Raw genomic sequence first — 15,869 nt, 5'->3', positions numbered from 1 at the left:
TCTGGAGAATGCTGTTACATCAATTGTTCTTTGACTTTTTGTTCCAGAAAAGTTAAGAGATGTGTTTAAAAATGTGGACCAGCTCAAAGAGGACCTCAGAAATACAACAGGAATGTCCACAGCCAGCATTGATGCTCTTCTGGAAGCATCTTTCCCAGAAAACAGCAGTCAGGTAAGCTTGCTGTTATCCTTTTGGGAGATCTTGTTGCTTTCTATTGCTCAGACCATTGAAGCTGTAATTTGTTAGTGAATGCAGCTAAGCAGGTCACTGGGTGTGTGACAGCACAGATGTCCCTGCAGGGATAGACAGCAGAGCATGTTATGGATTGGAATAGCCACCAGGAATGCAGGAGGAGCATCACTGTTGTCAGCCCAGCCACTGGAGACTGGGAGCCATGGGGTCCCTTTGGCTGTCACTAGGAGCTGGGCAACAGCCAGGCACTGCCTGCAGAGGGATGGCTCTGATCTGGAGCAGGGCACAGCTCTCTGGGACACACTAGGGGGGCTGAGCAGGGATTTTAGTCAGGTCCTGGTCACTGAGGAGTTATCCCAGTCCAAGTGGAAAAGTACATTTGTAACCACAACATGTGAGAGTGCTCAGGGTCCAAAAATACCCTCCTAGCATGAGAGATGAGCTTCCCTTCCTCAGCCTTCTGCTCCTCCAAGCAGAGCTCCAGATGCTTTTCCCCTTCCCAGACACCTTTTCTGGACTGGGCCCCAAAGGGCATGCTCTTTTCCAAACTTCACATGCATCATTCAATGAGAAATTGAAGCCACAAAAGCTTTTACTACTGTGCAAGCTGGGTAGTAAAACACAGTCCTTAGGATTTGTCCTGGGGAGTGGGAGTAATGGGCAGGCATTTTCTGCTTCTTGGGTGGTTGAAATATGGCACTGTGGAAAGAACAACAGCCAAGCATGATTAATCCACACATGGTGGAGTGTGCAGTGCACCCCTAACAATTCTCTTTTCCCTCTGTGCACACCCAGCTCATCTCTCAGGTGCTGCAGCTGGAATCCTGCAGTGCCCATCCCACTGACCCACAGCTGCAAGTGGTGGTGCAGGAGTTGTGCAGCCTCCCTCTGCCAGAGAGGACTCGCAGGACCTACCTCCTTGGGGTCACCCTGTTGAGACACTTGGACATTTACAATTTCTTATACAAGGTTAGTGCTGGATTTTTAGACTGCTTTCTATACTCTTTGCTGCACGTGGTGGCTGAAAGGTTATAAAATATTATTGCAGTGGCCAGAAGCTATGCTGATTTGCAAAAGCCAAAGATCAGGCTTTGCTCATGCAGCAATTTTTATTGCATATCCATGCTGTGACAGAGTGGATATAAATGAGAATCCCAGCTGGTGTAAAGCAGCAAACCTCATTTAAAGGCACTGGACCTACTCTAAATGCCTCCCTATCTGCTAGTATCCTTTATGTGCTGTCACAACCTCTTGAACACTCCCAGCTGACCCAAAAATAAGGTACTGAGCTAAACTTTGTGATTCCTTGAATAGGAAAGCCCTGGAAAAAGTAAGATATATTTTCCCTATCTATTTGTAACTAAAAAGTTATTAAGTCAAATTTCCCCCCAAATACAGAAACAGCATCTAAGAAAACATTCACAGACAAGTGAATAATGAGCATGTATTTAAAAACACAGGAGTAATCCTGAGGAAAAAAAATGGTTGAATGACAATGCCAATGAATTTGGGCTCAGGTCAAAAGTCACTCGTAGCATTTGACACCTGTGCTGTGTGAAATGAGAGATTTGATCATATCCCAGCCAGTAGGTGACACATATTTCCTAACTGTGGGTGTTTGAAAACACAGTTAGATTATGTAATGTTCAGGGGAATGGTTGCAAAAGTGCTTGGGGATTTAGGAATTCATTTCCCATGGGACACCCACTCTGTAAGGCCTCCTAACAATGTTGAAAATGCCACAGTGCTCATGTTTGAGTTGACACAATATGGGTGTGTGCTTGCCTGTGCACGCAGATTTGTGCTGATCATAATTGATTTCCTTCTTGCCTTTTGCAGATGTTTTTCCCCAAGGAACTTCAGAAACCCATGGACAAGATGTTAGGCCTTCTGACAAAAATGAAATATTTCAGGCACCAGGTTGAATCTGGCATTGATCCATTGCTACAAGCTATTCATTCCCTGAAAAAGCTCCGACAGTCCAGGAAAATGCCACTGACTAAGGTATGTGTAGTCTGCATGTGCTTTTGAGGCAAAATACCACTGAAATGGTTTCCACAGTAATTTCTTACCCTAGAATCCAAGGGTACATTAAACCACAGATGCTGTTTCAAGGCAACAATGTTCTGAGAAAAAGCTCTATCAAGCTTATCTCTGGAAATGCTCAAGGCTAGGCTGGATGGGGCTTCTGGCAGGTGTCCCTGCCCATGAAAGGAGGTTGGAATGAGATGAACTTTATGGTCCCTTCCAACCCAAACCATTCTGTGATTCTGTTCCTGGGAGAGTTTTAATTTGGAGCAGTGGGACCATTATGTGCGCACAAGTGGGGAGCACATGCTGTGGAAGAAACACTTGGAGCAAGGATGTCTTGAAGAAGAGAAGACTTCAGCAAAATACTAGAAGGATCGGCTGGTGAAAACATTTAGAGAACTGCCCACTAAAGGCAAACCCACCTAAGTCAGCAGCAAATACTGCCTTAGCTTTAGTGTGCATTAGATCACACCCAAGGCCTCGAGACTGCCCAAAGCATTCAGTACAAACCCATTACTGCTCTGACAGCTGCAGTAACTCCAGGGTGCACTGCCTTCATCCAGCACAGTGTCCAATCCATCTCTGATCCACAGTCCAGGAGAACACAAGGGACACAAATTGTTCCTGGTCATCATTCTGCCTGCACATTGCAGAGCCATGTGCAGCCATCGACTAGATGGGGACAGTGATGTGCACATCCATGTGACAAATCTGTGCTGTAACCCAGGTGTGTGAATGTCACCAGGCACACATTATAGGGAATTTCTCTGCACACATTGTAGGCACTTGCCACATTGGCTGTTGTACCTGGAAATAAATGTGCCACCTCTGTCATAATCAAAAAATGCATGATTTCCATGGAAGTTCCTATTTTTATAAAGGCAGGCTCCTCATAAGAAAGCAGTATAAAAATGTTCTGTCCTTTCCTTCTCGTTCTATTATTTCTCTCCAAGTGGGGTGCTTTCAGCATGCAGGTTTTATTTGTGTTTTGTCTTTTCTGCAGGCGTTATTTAAACCAAACAACTCCAGGATAACACATGGCACTTTTAAATCCATGTCAAAAGTCCTCTGCAACCAGGAGATCACACCCCTGTTTTTTGAGTCTTTGCTTCCAGACTTTGGAGACCCTGTAAGCAACAGTTCTCATGCAGAGGATGTCTATGTCCAAAAGCTGATGAGGAAATATGGGATTCCTCAAGATTCCAGTAAGTCTGGCTTTTCCCTAGGGCACAAACGTTTCAAAGCTGAACTCTGCTATTTCCAGACAGATCTAGTGCTGAGCTATTCTCCATATGTCTCTGAGGGCTGTAAGTGCTCATTATTTATGGTAGCTGAAGATCTGCACTGCCCTAATTATTGGTGGTTTATTTCCATGAATGTTCAAAAGGAAAACTGCCTGTGCAGAAGAGCAGTGCTTGACACTGCACTGTCTCCCATTTGTTGATGATCTGGTCCTAGGGCTTGACAGGTCACTGGTTTTTCTTGATGTGTAGTTTTTCTGACTGTACTGACATTATTAGTGCCTCTGAGTTCACAAAACTCCATTTAACCTTCAAGCAGATAATGTTGGCTCGAACAGCGAGACTCTCGTTGTCTTGAGTTCAGCAACAGGAGATCTTGGGGGTGGATTGCTTTTGTCAAGATGCATTAAATCACTCAGTGAGGAGGGCCCTTAAGTCATTCACTGGCCACAGCAACAAACTGGGCAGAGGGGAGAAAAAAACCACACTGCTAGCTTTTTTGTGTCTGGTCTGTTTGTTCTCTGTGCAATTTGTTTGCTTTTCTCCCCTTGCAGCCCCATTTTGCTTATCCTTTTACCTGGACCTGGTCAAGACCCCGACCGGAGCTTTGATTTGGTCTTTCTTAAAACCAATGGTGCTTGGGAAGATCCTTTTCACACCAGATACCCCAGAAACTCGAGCAATCATGGGAAAGGTATGGCTCTGTTCCAGGACATCAGGATACACCCACTCCAAAGGGTTAGAATTTATCTAGCACAGGCTTGTTTCCCTGGGAAGCAGAGGGCTGCTTTCTCACTGTTTGGTGTATTAATCAAATTAACTTTTCCTACTTGCCTTGCTGGCCATACGAGTCATCTTTTGTCTTTGATTGAATCTTCTTTCCAGAAGCTGCTGTTGGTCTAATATTTATAGGACAATAGTTTAAGGCCTTCAGTTTATGAAGTTTCGCCCCCATATTTTCAGCCAGGAGCAGAGATGTGTCTCCCAGGACAAATGCTGTAACCAGTGCTTGTTCACGGTGGTAGAAGAAAAGCAGATATTCAAGACACACTCTAAATATAATATTTTATAGTTGCTCTAAATACAGTATTTACTTTCATAAATTCAGTGTGTTAAGGGGCATTTTGCCAAACAATGAGAGGATGCTACGAAAAAATCCTAAGGAAAACAAATTTGGTCTCAGCTGTTTTATTGATTTATTTATTGGTTAAAATCTGTAAGGTAATGAATAAATTAATCCTTATATGTTGTGGGCTTCTTTGTAGTCAAATGCAACCCTGGAGCATATGGCTGAGTTAGCCCTGAAGTCCCAGGAGTGGCTGGACCAGTCTCCTCTCATCATGAATTCACTGACTAAGTTAAACCAGACAGTTCCAATGATCAAGGTATGACTTCCTACCTCCCCTCTGTCTCTTACCAGGAGGGATCTGGGAGGATAGATTTGCTCACTGAAGTAAACTGGGGTTCCAGGGACATCTTAGGTCAGCTGGGGAGACCCCTCTCAGGGTGTCCTGGACTTGACAGTTTCTGTGCCTGCCTGTTCCCTTAATAGAGATGCTCCTGACTCACCTTTCCCTGCAAATTCTTTTTCTCAAATGAACTGTTTGTAAAATGCTCCCTGACCCTGGCCGTGCTGGGACCTGCTGGAGGACTAAGATGAGCAGGGAACACTCTTCAGTTTGTAAATTAACTTTCTGCTTGATGGAGTGATCCAGCCAGCCAAGACAGGCAAGAAATGACATTTTCAGAAAATGAAACAATATCCTTAATAAGTATGTAGTTCTGGGTACACACATTAGAGCTAGAAGATGTTTTGTACCTCAGTGAATGTAAGTAAAATTCCTTTTTCCCCCTCCTAAGAAGCCTAGCTTTGCTTGGATACAGAAAGCAGTAGACTGTAATGTTACACACACTTGTTTCCCATTCTCTGTAGTAAAAATTGTCTCCTTTTTTTCCACAAAAATGAGAACCCTGGAACCCAAAACCATTAGCAGTTAATTTTAGGGGCTGGAATTCATTCTAGTTCCCATGGCACCAAGAGAAAATCCAGAGTGAAATATGCAAAAGTGAAATTAAATATTCTCTGCTATTTCAATAATTGGTGGACTAATGAAATATTCCGCCAAACAAAAACCTGTGCTCATCTCCAATTTTGGTTGGCTACGTGTTGTGCGCTGGCTGTGTTCACGAGACTTAAAACAGACACAAGGGAAATTTATTCCTAGAATAACTAGAATTATCCATGATTTTTCTGATGGGACTCTAGAGCCTGGTGGAGACTCAGTAGGCATCCTTTCTTGACTCAAAGAAGCACTGACTTGGACTCAGAGAGCTCTCTGTGACATTCTCACTGCTGGCATTTCCCCATGCTGATACAGAGTGAAGGGAGTAGGGAGGGGGCTGTACAAATGCTCAGTGAAGGCAGCTGCTCTGTTGTATTTTGGAAAATACACAATGAGTGAGCTCAAGAGGCTTCTGGTCAAACTGATGCTTTGTCTTTCTCTGCTTGTTGATAGAATGCCCTGCAGAATCCCTTTGTGCAGGTGTTTATCAAGCTGATGGTGGATTTGGATGCAGCTGAGCTCCTGAGTCAGATAAATGAACTGGGTGAGTGTGTCCAGATGTGCTGCCCTCTTCCTTACTTGTACTTCAGGTCTGGCAGCTCCAGGGTCAGCCAGGTGCAGCCATCCCCTAGTCTGCTCTTCTCTGGCCCATGTTGGGGGCTCCAGGGCAAGGCAATCCCAGGTGTGATCCAGAAATCTTCCAGGGAAAAGACTCTTAGAGAGCCAAGTGCTGGTGCGAAGAGATGTTTCTCCTGGGTGTTAAGGGATGGAGGGATGGGAGGCTTTGCCGCGGTGTGTGGCCGCTGGAGGACACTGTTTAGCCGTAATTATGACTTCAAATGAGCGACCTGGGAATGCTGGAAAATGTGGAGAGCTCCTTTGCATCGCAGCGAGGTTCAGATGAAAAGTTCTCCAGAGCAGAAAAGCCAGGGATCAGGTAAATGTACCCAGGCTGATGGAGCCAGAGGCATCAATGCAGGAGATGCTCTGCTGCAGTTTGCTGGTTCTGTGGTGGGCTTGCAAGGCCCTTCAAGGTGACATTTGCTGCTGTGCACTGTGAGAATCACCAGTAACAGTGGTGGTGGGTACATCCCCTGTGAGTGCACAGCATGGGGATCACAGTCCCTTCCTGCTTGGCCTTGCTGTCCCTACCTGCTTTTGCAGTGAGTGGCTAGGCATGTCACCATAAATTTGGACTGTGCCAGCGAAGCCCAGCAGCAGCCAAGCGTAATTATGGTCTGTTGCAGTCATTTACATCCAGTTGGTGATGACCCCTGCGTTATTCATGAGCAACAACTGCCTTAACTCCCCATAAAGCCACGGTGCCTGCAGCAGCTGTTTCATATTAGTTACCTTGCATTATGCAGCCACCTTTGAAACCTGCCAGCAAACAGCAGCATCTTTATTAACTGCAGCATCAGGTTCAGTCCACACATCAGCACAGCACACACAGCTCTGCCTTGATGTGCTTGGATAAAGCACATCCTCCCCTGAGACACAGCAGCTCAACAGGCGAGTTGATTACATCCTAAAGCAGAGGGTGTGGAAGGAATGGTGAGCACCATGAGCAGGTCTAAAGCCTCAGCAGCTTAGTGGGGACTTCTGATTTGGGATGGCTGTCACATCCCATTGCTGGCATCCTCCCAAAGGCAAACTCACAAGCATATTACAAATGATTAACATAAAAACTGGGTCAACAGCATGCCTTCATTGCATTGCTGAGTGCAGAAATGTATTTCACACTTCATATTTAGTATGATTGGTTTGGGGTTGTTTTCTTTCCTCTTTTCTGGTGTCATCATCAGTGTGAAGGAGTGGAGTGATGGAGTGGGTTTTTTGCTGGGTGTAGTGATGCTGGAGGGTGTGTTTGTGGGTTTTTTCCTAGATGATATCCGGCTGGAATTGCAGAACAATGCTGACATCGTGGATCAGCTGAACACTTTGGCTGCCCTGGCTGTGAACGTGTCCTCCTGCGTCTCCTTCAACCGCATCCGGGCAGTGCAGGACTTGGATGAGATGGAAGCGGTGGCTAAGGAGCTCTTCCTGAAGAATGAGCTCTTTGCAAGTATGTGACAGTCCCAGATCCCCCTGTCAATTAAATTTCACCTGATAGAGTGTGGGAATGCAGCATAAAATGTTTGGCTTTTCAGCAGCAACTGTTATGGTCACACCTCCCACCACACTGCAGTTGATTTGGAGCAAATGTCTGTGGGACTTGCTCATTGAGACATCCTTTTCATACCTCCTGTCCCCTTACTGTGGTCAGCTGGTGATTTCTCTTGGTTAATTCTCAGTTTGAATAAAATCCCATTGCCCCAAGGTGACTTTTGTGCAGCCACTTTTTTCAGGCTTCCATGGGAAAAGGTGCTTTCATCAAGAAAGATAATCAGAGAATCATTCAGGTTGGAAAAGACCTTTAAGATCCTCAAGTCCAAATATGAGACAATTCAATTTATTAGAAGGTCATAAATCACTTGAGATATTCTAGCCAAGCACCATAATGGTGTAGTGGCTCTTTTCAGTCACACCTTTCACATTTGTGGGATCAGACTGCAGAGAGGGGCAGAGGGAGCAGGAAATAGGAACTTACATTTGTATCATTAATATATCTTAGTATTTAAAGAAGGCCCTCAGTTGGGATTTTCTCAAAAGTCCTGTGATCTCTTTGGTTTTATACTTCATAATTGAGGGATAGATAGAAACTTCTGCTTCTCTTGGAACTTCAAACCCTGGTAATATTTGTCCTTTCTTGTAGTAGTAGTTTTCTTCTCTCTTTGTCCTCCATTCTATGATATGTTTTTTGTATGGAATAATCAGGAAAAATGTTCTGGATAGAAAAACTGTGTGGAAGCCTTGTACAAATGAGGAGTTTCTATGTATCTGTTTGTGCTGCTCTTGTGCTGTCAGCTCCAAAGAAAACCCTTTTCCATTTCTTTTCCCAGGTATCATTTTCAAGCTGCCTTCAAGCCCTGCACACTCAGTCCATGGGGGCCTGTCCCTCCCTCCTGTGCTCAACTACACCATCAGGATGAGCAGCAGGATCACTCAAACCACCAACAGGATCCGGGAGCGCATCTGGACCGTGGGCCCACACAATTCTACCTCCCAGAGCCAGATTTACAGCCGGGCCTTCATTTACATCCAGGACAGCATTGAAAGGGCCATTATTGAACTGCACACTGGCAAGAAACCAGAGGAAATTGCTGTTCAGGTCCAGGCCATGCCTTACCCCTGCTACAACAAGGATATGTAAGTTTGGGTGGCTTTTGTGTCAACTCATCTTGTCTGGTGGAGTTGACCACCTGTGCTGGTTTCCTTAATAACATGCTCACATAGGATAAAAATAATTTAATTCTGTTCAGTTGGGTTTTTTTTTCTCAAGGGGTTTAACAAAAAAGGGAATTTTTGACTCTAAGATGGTCTGTTTAGTTTTTCCTAATATTTTGCTTTCTCTGATCTCTTTGTACCTGGATTGTGGTGGTAACTGTAGGTTTTACAGCAGGTAAAATTCCCTGTCCCTGTTTTATTACAGGGGACAGTGTAGTTTACAGTGGGATTGAGAGCTGGCAGAACTTGGGTTATATACAAGTCTTGGCTTGTTCTGCAGGTGTTCACATTCAGACAACATAGCAGAACTTAGAAAATTGATTTGTTGGGGGAAAAAAAAGGGGTGCCTAGGTTTATGAGCTTTACTGTGGAAAACACACAGGGAAGGGATTTCAATGTCCATCAGGGAGGCCTGGAGGATGTTCAGCAGGAAGTATTGATAGGTGTGAGGGCCACTGTGCCCTGACTGAGGGTCTCCCTTGGAGCAAAAGGATGGGCTGGATCTAGTAGCTTTTCCTGTTGAGTAACATCCATGCCAACTTCATGAGCCAAAAGACTTTTTAGGAGCTATAAGGTATCATTTAGGTGCCACAGCAGACCTGTTAATCTGCTGTGTCAGCTGTCAGTGAAGAGAGCTGGAGACCTATAACCTCTCCTCAGGGCAGCAGCATGTGAGGCACCCACCAGGACACAGGCAGGAAGCATCCAAACCCAGTTCTGCAGCAAATTCCTGGCTTATTGCTGAGAGAGAGTTTTGTGCAGTGATTAACTGGCTGCTGGAAGCACTGACTCCACTCCTGTCTGCTCCTTTTTGTTCTTGGGCTGCTGGGAAAACCACTTGCCTTTGGGTTTCCCTCCCCTAGCCTGGGTTCAGAGGGACGTGTTTGCTCAATTATTAAAATACCTCAAGGCTTTGGATTTGCATCCAGCACAAGTCATCACAAAATGCCTGCTTATCAATTGTTATTGCACAGTTATCATCCTGTTGAGAAGAGGGGGAAATAATATATATATATATATAAACCAGTACACAAAAGATGTTGGGCTCTGCTGAATTTTTAGGAGCCTTTCCTGGTTCTTTGTAAGTAACTCTTCATTTGCATGGAAGCATTTCCTAAAACATTGGTTTATAGGAAATTTTCAGCCTTACAGATAAAAAAAAATTAAAACAAATGTAATATTAGTTTGTCACTGTTATTATACGTTATTCCAGGAATAACACTGATTATGGGTTTTAAGCCAGGTTTAGAAATCAAGGAGGAAAGTGTAAGCCCTGCATATGCAATGAAGGGAATCTCCTGCTATAAAAACTTGCTTTCCATGGCAAAAGGAGAAATTAATTGTTGGCCACTGTTTTTTTTTTTCTTTTTTTTTTGTTTACATATTTGGCACTGGAAGAAGGTTTTAATTAAAGTGAGGAGTCAAGAAATGTAACCTGAATCTACAGTGCCTGTCCTTTGGGGTGGTAGAACAGACAATCTGTAGGAAAGCACCCATATCTAGACTCCAACACCAGGAAATATGGCCTGATCGTGAAATTTGGCCATTGTATCTGTGAACAGAGCTGGGAATTATGGCTGGTTGCTGGGATGTTTCCAAATGGAATGCAGCCCATCAGAGAGCCAGGAGATGCCACTGCCCATGGCAGTTCCTGCTCCTGCCAGTGGTGCTGCTGAGCAAGGAAATCCCTCTGCAACTTAGAAATAAAAAGATTCTGAGCAGTCAGGAGTTTGATGAATAGAAAATCCAATGCAATGGCAAAGGAGTCTCTTTTTGTAATTATTAATTTTACTCCACATTTTGAAATAGAAGCATGTCTTTTCCTGTGCCAGAGTATTGTTCTGAAAAATATATTCTTGTATAAAGCCTTAATCCCCAGAACATTTAGGATTCAGCTAAAGCCTGCTTTTGCCTTTTACAGGTTCTTAACCAGCGTGACCTACTCTCTTCCATTTGCTCTGATGGCTGCCTGGGTGCTGTTTATAGCTGATTTTGTTAAAACACTCGTTCAGGAGAAAGATCTGAGGCTTTATGAGGTACGGGAAAACTTTCTGGGGCATGCAGAATTATAAACAGATTTTCCTTATTTGTGGTTAGTGTGTCTAATGTTCAATATTAAATGGAGCAAAACAAGCATTAAGGAAAATATTCCAGATACCTATTGTTAGGTATGTTAGGTGATCTGTAGGGTGTGAATTCTGACATTATAACCAAGCTCAAAGCCATGGAAGTGCAGGGTGTTTGCCCTTCAAGTGGAGGGAATATTGCTTTGCAGTGCTGAACACAGGAAACATGGGCACCTCGCAAAATTACAGGGTTTCTGAAGATTTAAAGCTCTCTAAAAATTGACTTTGAGTCATATCTACTGGGGACAAAGACATGAAAAGTGACTTATTTCCTATCCTTGAAGTTATTATACTTAATATTTCAGAAGGTGCTACATATTACATCAGCTCCTCTGAAATGAAGTTCTTCATTCAGGTTGCCTGCTGGAAAAGAAATGACATTGAGACATTGGGAATTTATTAAATTAACTCAGGTTTTCTGTATGATCACTGCCAACAGAGATGAACAGCAAAGGACTTTTGTCAAACTAAGCTTCAGCAAGCAACAAAAGCTTTGAGCAGATTTGTTTTTTATCCAACACCATGGAAACAAATACTGATTCACCAAAAACCCTTCCAAGAAAGGACACCGTGACCTGTGATGAGATGGAAAATGAATGAACCCCAGTCTGTGCTCCCTGACAGCCCCCTACTCTAATTTAGGCAACCATTTTCACTGTCTCCAAGGACCAGGGCATCACTAATCATTTTAGCTGTGTAATAATCCACAAGAAGACACCAGCACCTGTAGTTTCTTCTGGATTTACCAATACAAATTTAAAGTTTTGTGCAAGTATGTGGAATTAGTCATCAGCTAATAAAAATTAATATTTCTTCCTTCTAACCATAGTGATTTAGCTGTTATTTGTTGTCTTGGGGTTGTGTGAGAAAGGTCTGGTTTCAAAGACTTTTGAGAGTTTTTAAGCTTAAGCCACTGGATCAATTATCATTATTTTAAAAAATAACCAAAAGGCTTTAGAAAACTTATAGATCTAAGGCCAGAAGCTGCTTTGGAGCATGTGAAATCATTCAATATCAGCAGAAAGATCTCTTCATTTCTCTCAAATGCCACTTGTGATTATTATTTTTACCTTCCTCTCTGCAGTACATGAAGATGATGGGTGTCAATGCCAGCAGCCATTTCATCGCCTGGTTCATCGAGTGTGCCATCTTCCTGCTGATTACTGTCACCTTCCTCATTGTTGTTCTGAAAGTGGGTGAGATCCTTCCCAAAACGGACACAGCTCTCCTGTTCCTGTACCTGATGGACTACAGCCTGTCCATCATAGCCATGAGCTACTTCATCAGTGTTTTCTTCAACAACACCAACATCGCGGCCTTGGTGGGCAGCCTCGTGTACATCCTCACCTTCTTCCCCTTCATCGTGCTGCTCGTCATTGAGAACCACTTGAGCTTCTCTGTCAAGAGCCTCCTGGTGAGTTCTGCTGCTCCATACTTCTCAGTACACTCCAGCTCTTATTGTACCTCATGTCCCAAACACATGGGAGCTGATTCCATCAGTGTGTGTTGACAGGCACGGCAGGAGGGTTGGCCATGACCCATTTGAGGGACACCTGGAATTAGCTGTGTCTTGTAACTGAAGCACTATGTGTGGAATTTTTTGTGAGTTCCCACCTGCCAGCTGAATCACAGTAGTTTGAGCTATGTACTCTCCTCTTTGGAACTGCAAAGGAAAACAGTCTGCTTTTACCTGCTCTGAAAAACCAGGCTGTCTCAGTAAAGAGTTTGGGTAGCAGGGCTGGTAGCAGGGCTCTGCTCATTGCTGCCTCATCCTTTGGCTTCCTGTGTCTCAATTCCTACACATGGGAATAGATGTAAAGCCTTGTTTCTTACCAAGGGACAGAGTAGGTAGGTGTTAGATTCCAGAAGCCACAGTCGTTTTCTTTGAGTCACCAAATTCAGGAAATTACATCTATTAATGCAAGTAGTAAAAGAATTAACCACATTGCTCCATGAGGTAATTCTCCAGCACTGCTGTATTTCAAAAGCCTAAAATAAAACCCTGTATGAGGGAAGAAGTTGTGTCCTGGGTGTGGAAGCAAAAGAAAGTCAAGCTCTAAGGAGACATTTCAGCCTGTCACCAGGTCACACTTCCCATCACAGGCCTGGTCCAGTTGTCCTTGCGACTGCTGAGAAAAAAAAACAAAACAAACCCAACACTCATTTTTCTGGCTATTGGAATAACCCAGTGAGGTACCTGGTCAGTTGACTGACCTCACTTCTCTTTGAGACTGATTCAAATGTTTGTTTCCAATGTTGTTTATTCCCCAGAGTCTGTTGTCTCCAACTGCCTTCAGTTATGCAAGTCAGTACATTGCTCGCTATGAGGCACAGGGCATAGGTGAGTTTATGGCAGACACAGCCAGGCTTTGAGCTCTCTTGGGGGTGATATTCACTGGCTGAGGTGGGTTCTGATTCTATTTCTCAATTCCTCTCTACAGGACTGCAGTGGGACAACATGTACAAGTCCCCAATGATTGGAGACAACACTTCCTTTGGCTGGATGTGCTGGCTCATTCTGATAGACTCCTTCATTTACTTCATCCTGGGGTGGTACATAAGGAATGTTTTCCCAGGTAAGGATGCAAAGCATTGAGGGTGGTGCTGTAGCATTTCTTTTGGAGAGCAATGAACACAGAGCTGGCTGAGGCAGTGAGACAGTGCACACACCCTGTCCCAGACCAGACCATGTCCCAGAGGGAGCATGACTTTGTGGATGTCTGAGCCTACTAATGGCACTGAGAAAGGGCAGAGCCAGGAAGAATTAGGGTTTCTCAGCCTATCATAGGTGTAGGTGGGTCTCCTGAAGAAGCTGAAGCCAAGGACACAGAAGGGTGTGATTGCAGTCTGGTGGGTGAGAGGGGAGCATGTTAGACTGCATTTGTCAGCTGAGTGATTTCGAGCTGTGTTACTTACATCATTTGGTTTCAAAAAGTAATTCCTGCCTTTGGCAAGAGCCAGTACATTTGTGTTTTGCTTTTCTTCCCCACCTAATGAAGCAGTCCACTGGCATACAGAAATCTACCCGGTGGAAAATGTAAAGTTCTCCTGCCTCCAGCTATGGAGTTACTCAGAATAACAAATTAGTGAGTGCTTCCTATTGTGCCAATCACAAAAAGTCTCTACCAAGTCCTGGCAGTGCATGAGCATATCAAGAAATCTCCGTGAAGTTAATTTTTGCTATTTTGAGTGCACCCCAACAGTGGCACTTCCTGAGGAGCAGATACCTGAATGAGATTCCTGTTCCTGCAGGTAGATATGGCATGGCTGCTCCCTGGTACTTCCCCCTGCTTCCATCTTACTGGATTGAATACAACAGCTACCTGCCCTTCTGGAATGAGAAACAAAGAGGCCTGCTCTTCTCCAAGCTGATGTTGAGGAAAGAAGTCACCCTCCCCAATAAGATATGTATGTGGATACTAGATGGGGTAGCAATAATAACTCATATTTTGGATAAACAAAGCCGAATTTGTAAAGGGGCACCATACTCAGAAAACAACATCAAGAGTTATTTTGAAGCACAGGAAAAATTGAAAGCTGGTACTCACATGAATGGAGATTTGGCCCTTAAATTATATTTGTTCTTCCTATTTGCTGTGGGGAGTCAGTACTGATTTTCACAAGCATATTCATGTGTATTATAGTTGGGCAATTACCTTTCATGCCTGTCTCTCTGTGTAGAAATATACTCTTGTTTGGGCAAGCAAATACAGGTTTCTACTTGGCAAAGGGCACAGGTGCTTCTTTGCTTATCTCTTTAAATATTTAGCCTGCAAAATGTTGAGATCACACATAAAAGCTTGCTGGTTCCACCTAACTGGAAAAAACTCTGTAGTTTTGCTTTATGCAGTCTAATTTTCTGTGCTTGCTTAGTATAAATAAAATTAGGTGCTCTGAAACACCTAAATATGAGACCTTTTCAGAAGTGATTAATGCCTGTTGTCAGGAGTTATTAGAAGCTTCAGAAGTAAAAAGGAAAAATCCCAGAGAGCTCAAAATGATGCAGATCTGGTGACACGTTCTCAATATTCCTGGCTGAAGGGCACCTGCTGTATTTTGGCTTTTTCTCTGAGAAAAGTAGCAGAACACCTGCTGCACTGCAGTAACTGTCCCTGACCCTTCTCTTTGTTGTCAAAGGTGCCCCCCACCCTCACGTGGAACCAGAGCCCACTGACCTCCCCTTGGGAGTCTCCCTCCATGGCATAACAAAGGTTTATGGATCCAAAGCTGCAGTGGACAACCTCAGCCTCAACTTTTATGAAGGAAATATCACTTCCCTGCTGGGACACAATGGAGCTGGGAAAACTACAACCATGTGTGTATCCTTTAAAGCAGCTCTTTTTTTATCCTGTGGGGTGTGGTTGGGTGAGCAAGAGGGCAGGTGGGGCTGTGCAGCAGTGGGAGAATGAGAAAGGTGCTTCACTAGGCCAAATCCCTCAGGTAGTTTCATCTTGTTCATGGATGACCTCAGGAGTTCCTTCATCCCTTAGAATTCTTTAGGTTCTAAAAGGTCCTTTTCTGCTTAGGAACCTGCTTTTTAATCTGGTGAGATGCCTGGGATACACAGCTCAGCAGCTCTTCAGGTGTTTTGTTCCATTGCCTGGGGTTAGGTCATTCTGGAAGCTGTGGGGAGCTCGTGCCCACACTAAAGCTGAAGTGATACTAGCAAGAAAACTTAATAAAGATACACTTCAGCTGTACAGAGTCACGTGTTGGCTGGGCTGGAATGACAGGGGATTAATGCATTGGCCTTTCAGCCTTGCTGTTTATAAATTATTATTTTACTTGTTAGATAACAGCACTAAAACAGACCTGTAGAACTTGATTTCTCCACTGATATATATGTGCATATCTCTGAAAGCAACATTAAGCTGATAAATAGAAGCCT

General features: G+C 44.0%; 1 protein-coding gene across 1 annotated transcript in view; it reads left to right on the top strand.

Moving 5' to 3' along the window:
- The window catches only part of ABCA12 (ATP binding cassette subfamily A member 12), a 77,484-nt gene that overhangs the window by 33,784 nt on the left and 27,831 nt on the right, over window positions 1–15,869 (top strand). The window contains exons 15-29 of the mRNA XM_062506659.1: window positions 48–172; window positions 989–1,162; window positions 2,033–2,197; window positions 3,228–3,429; window positions 4,020–4,159; window positions 4,731–4,850; window positions 5,982–6,072; window positions 7,414–7,593; window positions 8,471–8,777; window positions 10,777–10,891; window positions 12,066–12,395; window positions 13,253–13,322; window positions 13,423–13,557; window positions 14,234–14,389; window positions 15,119–15,296. Of these exons, the coding sequence (XP_062362643.1) occupies window positions 48–172; window positions 989–1,162; window positions 2,033–2,197; window positions 3,228–3,429; window positions 4,020–4,159; window positions 4,731–4,850; window positions 5,982–6,072; window positions 7,414–7,593; window positions 8,471–8,777; window positions 10,777–10,891; window positions 12,066–12,395; window positions 13,253–13,322; window positions 13,423–13,557; window positions 14,234–14,389; window positions 15,119–15,296 (2,488 nt within the window). The remainder of the gene's footprint in view (window positions 1–47; window positions 173–988; window positions 1,163–2,032; window positions 2,198–3,227; window positions 3,430–4,019; window positions 4,160–4,730; window positions 4,851–5,981; window positions 6,073–7,413; window positions 7,594–8,470; window positions 8,778–10,776; window positions 10,892–12,065; window positions 12,396–13,252; window positions 13,323–13,422; window positions 13,558–14,233; window positions 14,390–15,118; window positions 15,297–15,869) is intronic.

This window comes from Cinclus cinclus, chromosome 21 (assembly GCF_963662255.1).
Source record: "Cinclus cinclus chromosome 21, bCinCin1.1, whole genome shotgun sequence".
NCBI lineage: Eukaryota > Metazoa > Chordata > Aves > Passeriformes > Cinclidae > Cinclus > Cinclus cinclus.
This window is presented reverse-complemented; position numbering and strand designations above follow the sequence as displayed.